General features: G+C 35.4%; 2 protein-coding genes across 4 annotated transcripts in view; one reads left to right on the top strand and one right to left on the bottom strand.

The window, feature by feature from the left end:
• Window positions 1–14,501, top strand: part of LOC129755350 (tetratricopeptide repeat protein 39C-like) — a 197,471-nt gene that overhangs the window by 114,216 nt on the left and 68,754 nt on the right. The window lies entirely within an intron of this gene.
• On the bottom strand, window positions 9,927–11,120 carry LOC129753655 (uncharacterized). Its single transcript, XM_055749496.1, has one exon. It carries the CDS (start codon window positions 11,118–11,120, stop codon window positions 9,927–9,929), a length of 1,194 nt encoding a protein of 397 aa, XP_055605471.1.

Raw genomic sequence — 14,501 nt, 5'->3', positions numbered from 1 at the left:
TTAACACATCAAGGACCGCGGAAAAAATCAAACCCGAGACACACCAATATCCGGCATCCTTTATCTCAGATCAGAATTAATTGAAAAAAAAACTACAAATTTGTCTTCTTTGGGTTACGGCAAGTGTAGTGTTCAGTTTTGTCGAATGAAGTTTAATAATGAAATATAGAACATTTGAATAATGCTTCTAAAGGGCGAACTCGGAATTATTGAGTCCACATTCAACAGTGCATAACAGTGCATAAATCAACCAAACTTGCACACTTTCTCATTGATGTATATTGTTTACATGCTGTCAAACTCGAAGTCGTGTTTTTCGATTCAACGAAAATGGAAGTGAACCAACGAGAGTCAAGAGAACAAATTCTTTCCACACACGTGGAATTTCCTGACCTGATGCACCGGCAGTTGGGAAAAATGTTGAACATTTGCCATTCAACCGTCTCCAGAGTGTTAAAGCGGTTGACGTTGGACGGCAAAGGAGCTGGAAGAAAACTGGGACCGGAGAATCCCAACATCTCAAGCCGTGATTTGTCCAAAAAGATCGACATGTCGCAGAGCTACGTCCAGAATGCAAAAAAGAGAGCTGGAATATACCCGAGCAGACATTTATGGCAAAATTATAGCAAATTTTGCTATCACGCCCTGAGAGCCTAATGTGCTCTCATTTTGCTTGACATAAGGTGGTACACAGCAAAAATGAGAGCACAAATTTTCATACATGGTTAGCAAAGTGATACCTTATTTTGCTAAAACTGAGACCATAACTACACCTCGTTTTCCGAAAGCTTGGAGAGCAAAATGATACCAATACAAGGCATCACATGATGCTCGATAAAAGCAAAATTTGAAATCAATATGCTTTCAAAACTTTGGCAAACCGACTGCAAAACGAGGTATAATCTAAGCTTCAAGACAAGCAAAATATCGCATTACTGAGCTATCCGTTTATGAATATTTTGCTTTCATTTTTGCTGTTTTCCAAATTAAGTCAAACAACATGAGGGGCAAATTCGGCTGTCAAGACGTGATAGCCAAGTTTAATATCATTCTCCCGTAAAAGTTTGCTATGCTTACCAGTGTTGCCTTTAGTTATGCAACGTATAAACTGCTACTACTCGCATGACAGTTTCATATTGTAAGCAATTCCTATCAATATGGGACTGCTATGTGAATAGCGAATGTAAATAAAATTCAAACCTCGGTTAAATCATTAAATTTAGGTTGCTTACCAAGTTGTCCAAGTTGCGTCGGAAGATTTCGAAGATGGTTTCATTGTCGCATAATGGTCTGAAATGCGCAATCAATCGATCCAAAAATGCCTCACCGCCATAGTTGTCTCCAAAAGGGTACAGAATCCGGATACTATGCAGAACAGTGAAACCAGCCAATTTTCGGATGCGATCCAGATCATCGACAAATTCCATTAAAAATGTGTTAAACGTCGTCGTCTTAGTCGCATGGTTTTGGTCGACACAAGCACCCTAAAAATTAAACAAAATTAATAATATTTAAAAGAATAATCTGAAAAGTAACTATAAATAGAACAATAAGGCATCACATAACTTTCTTTGAAAGCAAAATTTGGCATAATTATACTTTCAAAATTTTTTGAAAAAAGAGGAATCATTTGGGTCTTAAAAATAACAATATTTGACATCACTTTGCTAACCATGTATGGAAATTTATACTCTCATTTTTGCTATGTACCAACTTATGTCAAGCAAAATTAGAGCAAATTTGACTCTCAAGGCGTGATAATAGAACTTGCTGTAGAGCTCGGGTAGAGCATACTCTTGAGCAGTTGTACAGTATAGAATTCAGATCATCTTGTATAACTCCATATTGTATGCAATCCATTTGATTTCTATTCATGATTTTGATGTTATAAAAAAAATCGCCCTTGGTTATGCAACTATCAAAACTCGTATAAATGTGGCAGCTCGATTAACCCTTTAATGCATAATGTTTTTTTTAAACAAAACAACTAAAGTCAAATACTTTCGTATAAAAAAAATTTAAGATTAAAAGCAATTAGTACATAATATTTTAATGAGTAAACTTTTATTTATGTTTAATTTATTAGAAAAAAATGAGAACGGAACTTGCAAAATCAAAATTAATGTATGGAAACATTAGTTTTTTAAAATCGGTGTTGTTTTCAAACAATTCGAGCTTCTTTTATATTTTAGTTCCAATCAATCATAAACATCATCCTGCACTAAATGACCATGACCAATGTTTTGAATACAATCACCAAAAACGTATTGAAATAGTTAAGACACGAATGCCAAAAGGACGGTAAAGTGTTGCTAAGAAACCTTAAAAATAAATATAAACGATTCACAAAGTTGTTCCTAACTTTGATGAGTTATACTTTCATAAGGCCTCAAATAACGGCTTCAAAGCTATTCAATTGAGTTGTATGAAATAGTTTTTCTGCATTAATTTATATACCCATTAAAAAAAGTCATGCATTAAAGAGTTGAAGATTTTTTTTGTTTTCCAACTATTTCACTTTGATTTAATCTTTGTTGTATGATTCAAGGATAATAATATAGTTGAATAAGTGAGAAATAGTTTTAAGCTTAAAGTTTCAAACTGTTTTGATTTCGATCCCTCGCTGAATGTTTTTCAATACGGTACGGTTTTGTTGGAAACACCTTAAAAGGTTCTAAGATTATCAATAAACTGATTTAATTTAATCTATGAAGTGTTATTTTATAGTTTCTTTTTGAATTTGGTAAATGTGTTATTCAAAATACGATAATATCAATGTATTTCTTGTATTTATACCAGAGCACAATTTGTTCAAATAAAAAAGCTAATGTTAATCGCCTTTGTGTATGCAATGAAGGTACATATGTCGATTAAGAATAACAAATTTTGTTCTCTGGTATATTTATCTAACCTAAACCTTGAACTGCTTGTACTAAACTATCGTAAGAGTTAATTTTAATTATGGAGTTATCTCCCATACTAACAAACCTATAACAAATAATTGAAATTTGATTTAAAAATTATTTTTAAAATGACTGAACTAAAATGCGTACAAAACACAAGAACATTATGAGAATATGCAAAGAAATGAAAAACTCAGAGGAACAGTAAAAATAAGATTTTGAATGTTATCGATTAGTAAACTGTAAACATTCAGGCGTATTAGAAGCGATCGAATCAAAATCGATCAAAATGTTTGCATGTTACCAAAACAGTTTTTTAACTCAATAGAATCGAATTTAGGCGCTTAAAATGTAAAAGAGGAGTGTAAGTGCCCAAATAATAGTTTCAAGAAAACGCCAAAAGTTAAAGTTATCAAGGTGCACAATGTTTGTAGATTTTTTAAATTCGAGCACTTTAAATTCAATCGAAAAAGTGAGAAATTATAGAAAAAAAACAAAGTTTTGATTCAGAAGTAGATTGAAACACACAGAATCGATAGGTATGCTACTCTCAAAATTTGATAATTTGACACATACATCCCTCTGATCATGAGGGTCGAAATGCATTCCACCTAGCAAAATTTAATAAACGAATGCATTGGATCTTTTTTAGCGTTTAGGCAATACAAATATTTCACATACATTCACACGGATAGATCATCGGATTAAGCCAAATATTCAATCCAAAATTTGTAAAATTACCAGCCCTGTCCGGATGTCGTCCGGATTTTTTCACGCTACTCGAATAACTAAACAAAAAACTAAAATTCAATGATTAAGGTTTTGTGTACTAAAATTTGTATAGTTTCAGCCGCTTATGTGCTTCGAATATTAAATTTCTTTCCAAGATTTTTCTCTTGATTTTTTTTGCATAATTGTTGGGTTTTGGGTCGAAATTAAACGCCCGGATTGAGCCAGGTTTACGAAACATAACGCTCGGATAAGTTGGGGAATAATTCGAAATAGTACACATATGTATAATGAATTTGTAACATACCAGGTTAAATGCTTGGCCCTTTAGCAAAGATAGTAGATATAAAGATACCCCGCTCTTGGAATTTTTCATATAAATCCTAACAGACATTCTTTCTACAAACATCAGCACCACCTGCTGACGAAAAAGGTCAACATTTCTCACAAATTGTGTTTAAAGATCCGAGCGTGCAGATAATGATGCACTCTGATATGTTTTCAATCAATTTAAAATTATTCAAAATGCACTCTGAAGTAATTTGATTAAATTTTGCAGAAACAAATGCTACTGACTCAGTAAAATTGAGATAACCGCATTCAGATTCATCGATTAAATTGAAAAACTTAAACAGTTAAAATAATAATGAAACATTAACGTTCACAATGTTTTTATTTTGATTATTTAAATCAACAATGAATAAAAAAGTGAGTAAAGAAAATAATAATTGAGGAATATTTAACAATTTATAATTTAAGAACATAGTGAAATGTTGAATTTCAAGCCAGTCTCAGTGTTTAAAACTTCTAGATTTTAATTTTTGATTCCCTCAATGTGATAACATTCCTACGGTTAAATCAGAGGAATCGAAATTAAAACATCTTAGGAGGTTTTAAACTCTGAGACCAGTTCAAAATTCATCTTTCAACTATTTTTAGTTACTGGCTAGAGAAGATTTTTCATTTTCACCTGAGATGTACCGCTACCTTCATTTACTCTGTTAAATTTGTAGATAAAACTAAATTTAGCTGAAAGGCCTGCAAGGAAATCCAATACTCAAAGTGCTGTATGATAGAAACAGCTGGATCAACTTATAAAACTGTGGATTTTTACTTTACCTGAAGTGTCGTGTTAAATTTTGAAAAATATTATTTTATTATTAGTTTTGCAAATTTTGATTCTTCTTCAAAGTGGTTAGCGAGTAGAAAAATAAAGAAAACTGATTTAAATAGGTACTGATTTAAAATATGGCAGAAATGTCACAATCCACTGATCTAAAGTGTGCAGTCCCATTTAGTGCGCTGCGCATAAAATAATCCACACCCTCATTTCTGACACTAAAGATTTTTGAGTGCAAAAATTAGATATTGTTAATGGGATTTTTGATTGCTGTGCTTTAAAACTTTCAATTGAGTACATGTGTCCCACAGTGTGATAAAAAATGCTTTACATGAGTTTTTTCTGCTAACAGTGTTCACTGTGTTTTAGTTGCATTTCTGCCGTCTAATTTGACGGTGGCGCTTATTTTTTTTGTGTCCCGGTTTTCATAAGAGTTGGGAATCTTTATATAAACTATTTTTGCCTTTAGTCTCCAGGTGCGCAAGACAGGGCCGAATTCTTCACATTTCTTCCGGAATTCAACGACCGCCGAGAGGGTTGTTTTGGCAGTAACCATCAGTTGCCAGAACCGTGTAGCTTTCCTGGAAGTTCGACGGTGACAATTTGAGTTCCGCTCGATGATCGACAGCAGCCACCTGGTTGAGTTTAAAAACAGTTATAAACACAATTTTCCACACTAATGAAAACAAACCAGAAACTCTGCGGGCGAAGTATGAAATTGATCTTTTGCTGCTTTCGGGTCCAATTTTTTCAACTTGACGACCAACTGGTTCATAGTCGCTTCAGTCAATGTCCTTATCGTCTGATTTCCGTAATTGTTCCTCGGAATTACGGATATTTTTTTCAGATAAACAGTTCTTCCGTTTTCTTTGCCGCACTTCATTTGTTTACATTCTCGATGACACTAACGCACTGTGGGAATGCACACCCAGAAAAAAGGCAAAGTAATTTTTTTCATAAAATTAAATATTGAACTTTTTTTTTAATGTACTAATTCGCAGTTCAGTGTTAAAACACTATAGACCACAACATCAAGTTTGTGGTATTGTTTTTATTAACAACTATTTAAAAAGTAGGTACTTTATATTACACAAGCATCCCAAAATTTAATTTCATAAAAATAGTATGACTTTATTTTTCTTTGGGTGATTGTTCCCACTGTGCTTCAGTGCTTTTGGAAAATTCTAAAATTAAAGTGAAATAAACGGTAAAGCATCCGAAAAATATCTGTAAATTACAGAAAATAAAAGCGATGACCGATCAGGACGTTGACGAAAGCGGCCATGACCACGTTGGTGACTTTGGTAGTAAAATCGAAAAATAACTGGACTTGAAACGTGCAGATAAAATACGGATTTCATACTTCACCGGCTGAGTTTCTGGTTCAGTTTAGTAAGTGCGAGATACTGTTTACTTATATTTTGTGTTTTCAACCAGGTTGCTGCTGCATTTGAATAAACCATCGGAACGGTTGAACTTCCTGGAAACCTACACGAAAGATTTGTGGCTACCGCTAAAAAAAATCATGAATACTTGTGTCGGTCGTTGGATGCAAGAAATTAAGAGGAGAAATTTTCCCTGTTTTATGCACCTGAAAATTCAGGTGCAAAGATTGTCATCAGTTATGTACTTAATCGATAACCTAAGATATATTTGTGCATTTTAACCATTTTTAAACGCAGTTTTATCACAGAGAACAGAGGTCTGGCCCAGAACAAAAATGAGCCCAAAACGTGTGTAAGGATTTGAATTCAAATACGTTAGTATTTCGTTCAAATATTACTCAGCATATAGCCACTAGATGGTGCTGATTGCTAAGTGAACGAAAACTAAACGAACTGCCCCGTTAATCAACAGGGATGCCAGGTGTTTTTTAAAAACTGCTTTCAGTCTCATGCAGCTAATCTTCAACTTCCTAAAACGCAACCAATCAATTTTTAGTGGGATTTATATTTTCGATTCGAATTGGGATTCGATTGGATGTGAAATCTAAGAGGGTTTTGGATTTTGGATATATTTGAGAAAGTGACAAAATCCAAAATGTCACATGATTAACCTTTCCAGAGCGTATCCAGGCCGAGCAAACCCGGACATTTTGACAAGAAATCTTTGCAAAATCCGCTCATTGGAACTCAAAATTTTAGAATATAAAATCCAGTCCAGCAAAGTTTCAGGAGTGAACATGATTTCTTTTCTCGAGACACTTCAGTGGCATTGATCTTATTTAAAATGTTATAAAATGATTATAAGTTCAATTTGATTAAGCAAAAATTGTTTTAAGACGCAAAAAATCATAAATCGTTAGTTTTATTAGAGCTTTTGGTTTGAATTGTGGATATATCCTGGAAAACCGAGCTTTTTTCCTCGAAATCCATACCACACCAAACCTCGCTTTCCTAATTTTTTTCTTTGAAAATCCGCGTAAGCTCGTAAATAAAACCCAGCCAATCTGGTAACATTACACTAGTTAGCATTTCTTTAGAGGAATTCAATATCGCAAAGTAATGTAAATCGAATTGTGGCCCAAGATTTCTAAGGAAAAAACAATTTTTCATCAAATTGGCATCCCTGATAATGTTTTGAATTTTCGTCGCCACGTGGTCGAAAATTGTTGTTTACATAAAAATTTGCGTTTCACACGCTCCAATTTTCTCACTCATTTTAATTTATAAACTAGTTTTACATTTTACTCACATAAAATGTTACTGTAAAAATCGATTCATAAAAAATAGTTGGCTAGAGTTTGAATGGTTTGAATCCTGAAGCTCAAATGAGTGTTTTTATCAGTTCAAATCATACAATCATTCAAGCAATCATTTAATGGTTGTTTTTGAATACTGTTTATAACTTACACAGCAAGCATACTTTTTGGTTTCCTACGATTCAAAACAAATTTTTATGTGTCTGGTGTTCTGAATTCTAATATTTGGGCGCTTGGAAATGCTCAAATTCCTTAGTTTCTAGTTAAATAATCATTAGTAACTGATAAACCAACACACCTTTATAAATAAAAAACTCATTTTGAATCAAATTGTTATTCTCTAATCAAATAAGGTTACTTCATTTTTCCTAGATGCGTTGCGTGGCCTTAAGGTTTACAATTTTTTTTTCAAGCATTTCTATTTTGCTTCCAAAGTTAAAACTTTCTTAAAAAACGAGAGCCCCATAGAAGAAAAAAACAAAGACGCCTCCAAATAAGTCATAACTATGTGCATCTCGGAAAAAGTAAATTTGATAGACCTATGTTATCAATACCTCTGTAAAATATATGAAGAAAATTTGTGTTTTCTTGTTGATAAGTTCATCAAGTTGGATAAAGTTTGCACAGTAAAATGCAAACAAAAGATAAAGATTTTACAGCCATTCCTTTAAAACGTTGGATCGATAGCTTTTCAACTGCCGATCAAGTTAGTAAGTAAACCATCTAAAACGTTCCCGTTTGTATACATAATGAAACTTTTCTATTTTTTTATTTAATTTCATAAGTTCATGCGATGGATGTTTAATACCAAATAACCATTCAAAAATGTTCAGACAGGTTGTACATTAATGCTTGAAAGTGATTTTTACCTTAGCGTGCATGTTTAACGAAAATAAACAAATCTTCGTTGAGTTGGTTTTTAACGACATCTAGTGGCTATATGCTGAGTTATTTTTTTCTTTAAAATAACGGTTGGCATTTTTACACAAGATTTGAGCTCCAGCCCGACCTCTGTTCTCTGTGGTTTTATTAAGGTGCCAAGTTATGCTACCATTTCGTTATTCTTCAAAAAATACTTTCATTATGCTAAATTTTGATATGGAATGAATTTGATAACAAATAAATATATTCTGTAAGAATAATGAAACCTTATTGATACCTATTTTTGCTGTCTTTTGAAATTCTATAGTAAACAGCTAACAGCTTGCTGTTGATAGCTTATGTTGGTCTACATATGCTGTAAGATCAAAGAATTGAAACCATAATAATGCCTAATTTTGCTATCGTTAAAAAGTCAACAGCAGATGATGCTCTCAATTTGCTGTTGACACCTTATTGTGGTCTCAGTTTGCTATAGATTTGGGCATCAAAGTCTGCTCGGGTATACATAAAAAATCCAGATCTTCCCAAACCGCGATGAGCGGCAGCAATCGACGACTAAAACTCGGGCACGTAAGCTCTACACAGTAAACGAAAATTACCGAGTTCGGTAATTTATTTTACAGAAACAGTTCTGTAATTCGAGAAAAATCGGTAATTGATCAATCTGACGTCTTGTTTTCACCGAGTCCGGTAAATCTGTTCTTGACTTACCGAAGTTCGTTTATTTTTATGTAAACAAATCCCTTCACCGTAAATTTTCGGTAAAAAAATAACGAAATCGGTAAAAAAAACTGTAAAGTGTCGCTGTCAGCTGGGGGAGGAAGACTGAATAAAAAAAGAAAAAAATCTTTCAAACGTCAAATTTCTCTCATCAATCTACCGACCAGTGCGAAGCTTTAAAATTTTACTTTCTTATTTGGTGATTTTTAATAAAACTTGTTTGATGCTGAAAAGCACTTGTTTTGCAGAAAACAATGATTTAATTACGTTTTGTTTTGCTCTGGCAAATTCTTGCATGATCAGGCGTATTGAGTCGTTCAAATTTCGTCAAAGTATTGAAGCTGATAAATAAAAATGGTTTGATTAATGATTGTTCTAAAAATATAGCTAAATCTAAATTTAGCACCTAAACAACTGAGTTACATGAATCGCTACACGAAACTGATCATCTAAAGTTAAAATTTGAATCATTACAAATCTTTTCAACAATTGCTGGCTTTTTGCCGAACAGTAAAAAAACGATACACACGCTCTTTTTTTTTAACTCAAAATTAAGTATGACCGAGGTTCAAAACATAGTTCGATTCTATGAACTTAAAGTTAAGTACCCTTTTTTCCTCCTTGCGATGGATCAAAACGGAGTTCGAACTGCGAACTCAAAATTGATCCCTTTTTTTCCTTCGGCGAGGGATCAAAGCTGAGTTCGACCTTATGAACTAAAAATTGAACTCTCTTTTTTATTCATAAACTTAAATTTATTTAAGGCAGTAACTTTTATAAGTTTTAATGTGCCGAGGATTCCACTTAAAACTAATATTAAAAACAGGAGTAGGGGAAGTAGAGGAAAGGGGAAAGGGAAAGGAAAAAGGGGTTATCTGGGTATTTGCTTGCGATTCTGTTGTGCGATGGTACTCGCACGAAGATCATAATTAAAATTTGTCCTTTCCTCACTGACAACTTCATTCACTGAAGAAGGGTGAGAAGCAACCGGAGGGGAGCTGGAAGAATTTCCTTCGATGAGAACTTTTTCTGTTACTGCTGGTGACGATACGTTCTTCTTCCGAGGCGGAGAAGTGCAATCCGATAATTTGTTGGTTTGCTGCGCTGATTGTGGAATTGTTGCTGGCTGTTGATGAACTCTTTTCTGCTGGGTGGTTTGCTGCTGTGGTTTCTTTTCTTCTGGTAGTGTTTTGTGTTGTGGTGTGTTCGATGAAGTAGATTGTTTTGGCTGGTTTTGGGTGACTCTTGCGTACGTTGGTAATGCGTTTTTATTTTCGGCTAGTCTTCGGGCGGATGAAATCGAAATATTGCTATCGGTGCTAAGTTTCAGTATTACTTCTTCTTTTTTCCATACCGGACAATCCCGAGAAACGGGAGCGTGCGGTCCTTTGCAGTTCTGACAAAACGGTTTTGATTTTGATGGGCAATTTTCGCTTTCATGCTGGCCTGAGCAAACATTACAAGCTTTTGGATTCTGACAACGGCTTTTCGGATGACCATACAGCAAGCAGTTTCTGCAGAGCAACGGTAAAGGGTAATAGGGGCGAGTGCGTACACGGAGGAGACCAAAGTCAATGAACTCTGGTACCACCGACGAGTTTATAGTCAGAATCAGTGTGGATGTGCCTACTATTCCTGTCGACGTTTTTTTAGTTATTCTGCGAACCTCAGTGATGTCTTGCGATGCTAGTTCCTTCTTAAGATCTTCCTCTGACATTTCATCTACTTCCGAGCAACGGATCACAAATTTTCGAATATTCAATTTCGGGTGGCGTCCAATTTCAATTGCTGTTCCATCGAGAAGATGCTTTAAGGTGGCAATCTTTCGAACTTGATCTAAACTTCGAATTTTTAGCACGTACCAGTTATTCTTCTTCTCGAAAAAGGCTCCTTCGATTTTTCCAGCATGTTGTTCTATCGTTCTTCCGATAACGAATGGGTTTTTCGGGAAACTCGCTCCTCCACGTCCTCTGAGCACAAGGTAATACAATTGTCCATGGATATTTTTTGGATCCATCCATTCCGGAACAGTCCGGTTAGGGTGGTCACCCGGTGACGGGCTCATCACCACAACTAATCCACTAAGCAAACAAAGCCTTTCAACGCGATGGGAAAGAAAAAATCCAACCGATCTCTTCGAAGGCAGAGAAACAACTGAACTCTCTTTGTTGGACTGAAAACACTTAGCGATTTCAGTTCGAACCAGAACAGCAACCAACGAACACGTCGCAAAATTTGGTCGTTCCGGAACAATTACCGGAAGACTACCCAACAAACATTTTTTGCTGAACAACCGCTGAAACATTGTTTAGTTCTAATTTTAAATCGGCTATCTTGCTGAAAGAAGGCAACCCAAATTAAGAGAGAAGCTGCTGTTCAGCCCTTAAACATCGAGATCTGGAGAAATTAATCAGCGAAGATGACATGAAACCACATGAAACGTCAATTGACGGAGCAACAAAAAAAAACAAAAAGAATGTTGACCGATGTATGTCCGATGTTCGCCAGCTAATTTTCCCCTCCCGTGTTATTTTTTTTTTCATTTGAACTTGTCTCGAACTTTGAACCTACGACTTGTTGGTCTCATGCCGCAGAAGGCAGAACCAACCATGCATTCTGCGATGTATCAGAAAAGTGTCGCTCTTAAGCGACCAAAATATTTCTCAACCAAGGTCAATTTCATATGAAGAAATTGAAATTGCTACGAGAATTAAAATGTAAATTTCCCGGCAAGGCCATTTTACCATGCAAAATGAGAAATTTCGAATCATTAGACGATTCACAAGATAATTATTTTGATTCGTCATGAAAGTTTGATATTGCTGAAAGACGCTTTCGAAGCTACCCTTGTACAGCTGAAGGCTGTCAAATTTGAAGGTGTCAAAAATGGCTGGACAAAGGCTGAACGAGTTATTCTTCAGCCATTTTTCCCCTACTTTCTATTGACTGAAATAAAACTTCCTTATACGCTGAAACAGCGCTGAAATATTTCTTTCTTCAGCAAGAAAGCTGAAACAGCAATCAGCACCTCAAAACAGCATACGATCAGAGAATTGGCGTTTTTAATAAGCAAAAATGTTTGTTGGGTATGAAGGAACTTCATAATGGAATGCATGTTCAACGTGTCAGCGTAAAATTCTGTCCGTCATTGTCACCATACGGTGAGCGGCTTGGAATGTCCGGAAACTTCCGGATGTTGTTTACTTCCCGTAGGAAGTAACATCCGGAAGTTTTCTTTGACCGGGAGTGTCAAAACTTTCCACCGTTCTGTAATTGCAATGCAATGTACTGGAACAGCAACATCCGGGAAAAACAAATTTTAATCATCCTTCTAATTCCCTGAAAATAAGCTACCCTCGAAAAAAAGGATAAATTCGAGTTCAGCAGCCGAACTTAGTATTGAGTATGCCTATCAGAACTCAGTTTTGCTATTGCCCAGACAAACTCAAAGTTGAGGGATGCCACTGAAGTGCTGTTTTGAACCAAAACTACTTAATTTTGAGTTTAAAAAAAAGAGCGTGCAGAAAACGATACAGCAAATTTCAGTCTTCCTCCCCCAGGCTGTCAGTTTTTGCTGTTTCACTCGTTTCACCCTGGGGGAGGAAGACTGAAATTTGCTGTATCGTTTTCTGTATCGTTTTTTTACTGTTCGGCAAAAAGCCAGCAATTGTTGAAAAGATTTGTAATGATTCAAATTTTAACTTTAGATGATCAGTTTCGTGTAGCGATTCATGTAACTCAGTTGTTTAGGTGCTAAATTTAGATTTAGCTATATTTTTAGAACAATCATTAATCAAACCATTTTTATTTATCAGCTTCAATACTTTGACGAAATTTGAACGACTCAATACGCCTGATCATGCAAGAATTTGCCAGAGCAAAACAAAACGTAATTAAATCATTGTTTTCTGCAAAACAAGTGCTTTTCAGCATCAAACAAGTTTTATTAAAAATCACCAAATAAGAAAGTAAAATTTTAAAGCTTCGCACTGGTCGGTAGATTGATGAGAGAAATTTGACGTTTGAAAGATTTTTTTCTTTTTTTATTCAGTCTTCCTCCCCCAGGTTTCACCATTTCGAGTGTCCTATCTCACTCTATCAATTGTCTCGCGTTTCGACGTGCGGTAAAAGTATAAAATGGCGTTTTATCTGAACATCCACATCGGTCGAAATTTTGAATTTTCCCTGCGTCACAATCCACACAGTGAGACGGAGAAACCATGCAGCGGCCAAACATCCACAACGCTGGTAGCAACTGGGAATCAATCGAAAAGATCCATTTGCAATGGTAAGAATAGTTTGACATTATCTTGGAATTTGTCCCCAATGGCAATTTGACCATTTAGCTGTTTTGATTTTTTTCTCGAAGGATATTCATCCTCCTGTTATGGTTGTTTTGCTAACGTTTTAAAAACATCAATTTATTGTTTTCAGGTGTTTCGTTAATAGAGATGATGAGAAAATTAAGTAAAGGAAAAGCAAACCTAGAAACAAACAGCAAAGATTCCGACGGAAATTATCCGGCTCTAGTGTACTTCACGGTTCTGTAGGTGACTCGTATGAAAAATGGAACGACGGCTGAGAGATGGTGCTGTTCATCGGCAGTCGGCAGTCATTGGAATCCAAGCAGTAGCAGAACGAAAACACGGAAACTGGCAAAGGAGAAGGCTGCGAGAGGATTATCTCGCGCGGCCGTGTGTGGCGACCAGTGCCAGGTAAAGCGGAAACATTTGGAAATGGAACTCCAAATTCTGCTGGAGGATCTGATTATTTCCGAGGACGCCAAACACAACGCCGAAAAGCATAATCGGAACTGAGCAGGAGGTGAGTTTTTATGAACAATATTATTCACTTTAGAATTTTTTTGGCCTTGCAAGAGATGCAAGTGTTTTTCCAATGCCCTCTTGTTGAAGTTTCTTTTATATTAAAGTTGAAATCCGTTTTACTATCCGATTGCTGCTTCCCTTTAGTGGAAAAATTCTCTTCAAACTTTGTAGAATAATCCGGAAGTGGTGTAACTTTAACTTACCGGATGAAAATGGAAACCAAGTTCTCAAATCAAGGTAGAGAATCAGGCGGAGATGAAGGTAGCAATTCCATTGATGAAACGACGCTGTTTGAACACCGAGGGTGAACGATTTGTGGTGAGTTGTTTTTTTAACCTTAGATGCAATGTTAATGTTATCCGACGATTGTTTCAGACCTATCCGAAGATTGATGATAGATACCAGACTGACCGGTGAAATAGATGTGACTAGAACCGGATCATGCCTTTTTTGAACCGGTAAGTGGAGAAGAATGAGTCCGATTGGAATTTTTTGTTATTTTTTTTATTTAATTGCTCATACTGGCATACTGCAATATAAACTTCACACGAACTAGATGAACTTTCTGAAAAACTTTGCCCCCATCAACGGGGAACGGGCAAACTCAGCTTTTTTTTTTA

Source organism: Uranotaenia lowii, chromosome 3, assembly GCF_029784155.1.
Source record: "Uranotaenia lowii strain MFRU-FL chromosome 3, ASM2978415v1, whole genome shotgun sequence".
Lineage (NCBI taxonomy): Eukaryota > Metazoa > Arthropoda > Insecta > Diptera > Culicidae > Uranotaenia > Uranotaenia lowii.
This window is presented reverse-complemented; position numbering and strand designations above follow the sequence as displayed.

Bases quoted from the DNA above. Each gene is read 5' to 3' on its own strand.
- LOC129753655 (XM_055749496.1), bottom strand. From the start codon at position 11,120: ATGAGCCCGTCACCGGGTGACCACCCTAACCGGACTGTTCCGGAATGG.